This window comes from Rhinoderma darwinii, chromosome 8, assembly GCF_050947455.1.
Source record: "Rhinoderma darwinii isolate aRhiDar2 chromosome 8, aRhiDar2.hap1, whole genome shotgun sequence".
Taxonomy (NCBI): Eukaryota; Metazoa; Chordata; class Amphibia; order Anura; family Rhinodermatidae; genus Rhinoderma; species Rhinoderma darwinii.
In genome coordinates this window covers 100394984-100397951 of record NC_134694.1, presented here as the reverse complement: position 1 = coordinate 100397951, position 2968 = coordinate 100394984, and the positions used below count along the sequence as shown (strand labels likewise).

General features: G+C 35.2%; 1 protein-coding gene across 1 annotated transcript; it reads left to right on the top strand.

The window, feature by feature from the left end:
• The first annotated feature begins 1081 nt into the window (after positions 1–1081).
• On the top strand, positions 1082–2071 carry LOC142660001 (olfactory receptor 6F1-like). The gene has a single exon (XM_075836652.1). The coding sequence runs from the start codon at positions 1082–1084 to the stop codon at positions 2069–2071; it is 990 nt and encodes a 329-aa protein (XP_075692767.1).
• Positions 2072–2968: the final 897 nt, after the last annotated feature.

The following is a 2968-nucleotide window of genomic DNA, read 5'->3' as shown; positions in this document are numbered from 1 at the left end:
AAACAAGACTGAATGTCTGTCAGGAGATCCTGTAACATTACACGGTTGAATCTAAATAAACAACACAAAAGTTTGAACAGCACATTCCAACAAAATGAAACAAAACGTGTATACAGGTGCAAGAACGCCTGTGACTGCAAATTTATACAGAACACAAGAGAATGGCAAATGCACACTGCGAACACTATTGCCACCTAAACCACTAAATATAAATAAATATGCATTACTGCTAAATCTACTTACAATAGGGAGGTTCTTAGCGCACATTTTGATCAAATTGTGTGAGCCCACCTGCCATGACTGTGCGCTAAGAACCTCCCTATTGTAAGTAGATTTAGCACTAATGCATATTTATTTATATTTAGTGGCTTAGGTGGCATTAGTGTTCGCAGTGAGCTGTCACCATTCTCTTGTGCGCTGAATCTAAATAAATTCATAATTTCTTATGAAATTATTTTTTACGTAAGCAAAGTGGTTAACTTAAGAAATTTGAGAAGGTCTGGAACATTTGAAAGTGCTTTTATTTATTTATTTATTAATTTAGATTAATTCACTGGCTTTGTATGGTTGGTAATGAGAAAAAAAAATTATGTTTAATGTTAAGTGTTCTAAATTATAAATCAAATTAATGTAACTAAAGGAAACATGTAGTAAATGAATACACCCCTTCATAATTTTCAAAAATTGTCTTTATTGCCAGATATTACAGTGAAGGAATGGCTACATATGACAATGCGTCACACCATTTAAACCAGTGGAAATGGCGGAGGCATGGAAATCCAATGATTTGACTGCTCACATGTCTGCATACATACTTTGCTTTAATAGAGTCAATAGGAATTATGGAAGTACAAATAATGCACAAGTCAAAGCCTAGTACGTGGCAGGTGGTAGGTCCCCCAAATTTAGAATGTGTGTTGGTAGGGGGGTATCTGCAATTTTGAGGTTTTAAAACATCTAATTGACACATATGAACACATAAAATAGTATTGAAACAAGCGTGTATTTAATGTGTTTTTTAGAATGAAGAAACAATTCATATTATTTCATACTTAAAGCCTTATCTTTTCTGAAGCTCAACATGTGGACCATAAAAGACAACAATGAGACAATTGTAACAGAATTTCTACTTTTGGGGTTTTCTCTATTGAAGGAGACAGGATTTTACCTCTTCATTATTATATTAATTATTTATATAGTTACCATAACAGCCAATATATTCATTATTTTCATTGTAAAATCTGATCGACGTTTACACAAACCTATGTATTTTTTTATTAGTGGACTCTCATTTCTAGAGATTTGGTATCCATCTGTCACTGTTCCCAGACTCCTATGGTCTCTTAAAACTAGAGAAGAATCCATTTCTGTGGCTGGCTGTATGACACAGTTTTATTTCCACTTTTCTCTTGGCGCGACAGAAATTCTTCTCCTGACCGTAATGGCCTATGACCGATATGTGGCCATCTGCAATCCACTGCGCTATTTACTTATTATGAGTCCCAAGGTTTGCAGCCTACTCATCATTGGACCCTGGGTTGGTGGCTTCTCGGCAGTGGTTGTTCCATGCTTACAGATCTCAAGCCTTTCGTTCTGTGGAGCAAATAAAATTGACCATTACTATTGTGACCTTGGCCCTTTACTCAAGCTGTCTTGCAATGAGACGTCAAGTGTCGAAAAACTGTTTTTCTGTCTTAGTTTGTTTATAATTTTAGGCTGTTTTCTATTAATTATTTTGTCTTATATATACATAATCCGAACAACAATGAAGTTTCCAACAGCACGTGGGAGAAGAAAAGCATTTTCAACCTTTGCCTCACACCTGATTGTTGTATTACTATTTTACGGCACCATTATTTTCATGTTTGTCCGACCCAGTACTGGTGGCCTCTTGCACTTGAATAAAATTGTCTCCATCATCCCATCCATAGTGACTCCTTTTCTGAATCCTGTAATCTATACTTTACGGAATAAGGAGATGATAGAGGCCATGAAGAAAACAGCTGTGAAAATGAATATTTGTGTATATAACAAAGATATTACTCAGAAGAACATTGACTATAATTTGTAATGTATGAACTGAGTTTGTAAATCTAAATGAAATGACTGGATAAATAGAAAGTGCAGTATCTATCCAGGTGACCTAACTTAAATGGGTTAGACCTCTTGTGATGTGCAACTATTACTGCTTTTTAAAGTTACCCTGCTCAAAAGTACATGATCTGAAGAGGGTAATTCAAATATCAAGTGATGTTTTACTTTTTTTGGGGGTATTTCTGATGTCTAGCTAGAACACAGTAGAAGTTTCTTTCTGCTACCTATGCATCCAGAAATGATAAGGTATAGCAAACATACAGCCCTTAAAGGCTATGTACACCTTTTGAAAGTGATTTTTATATATATGTATATAAATATATCTATATATATATATATATGTATATAAATATATGTATGTATATATATATATATATATATATATATATATATACACTACCGTTCAAAAGTTTGGGGTCACCCAGACAATTTTGTGTTTTCCATGAAAACTCACACTTATATTTATCAAATGATTTGCAAAATGACTAGAAAATATAGTCAAGACATTGACCAGGTTAGAAATAATGATTTTTATTTGAAATAATAATTTTCTCCTTCAAACTTTGCTTTCGTCAAAGAATCCTCCATTTACAGCAATTACAGCATTGCAGACCTTTGGCATTCTAGCTGTTAATTTGCTGAGGTAATCGGGAGAAATGTCACCCCAGAAGCATCCAGAAGCCCCTCCCACAAGTTGGATTGGCTTGATGGGCACTTCTTGCGTACCATACGGTCAAGCTGCTCCCACAACAGCTCTATGGGGTTGAGATCTGGTGACTGCACTGGCCACTCCATTACAGATAGAATACCAGCTGCCTGCTTCTTCCCTAAATAGTTCTTGCATAATTTGGAGGTGGTCATTGTCCTGTTGTAG

What these genes read in the sequence shown, in the direction of transcription:
- LOC142660001 (XM_075836652.1), top strand. Translation starts at nt 1,082, where the DNA reads ATGTGGACCATAAAAGACAACAATGAGACAATTGTAACAGAATTTCTA.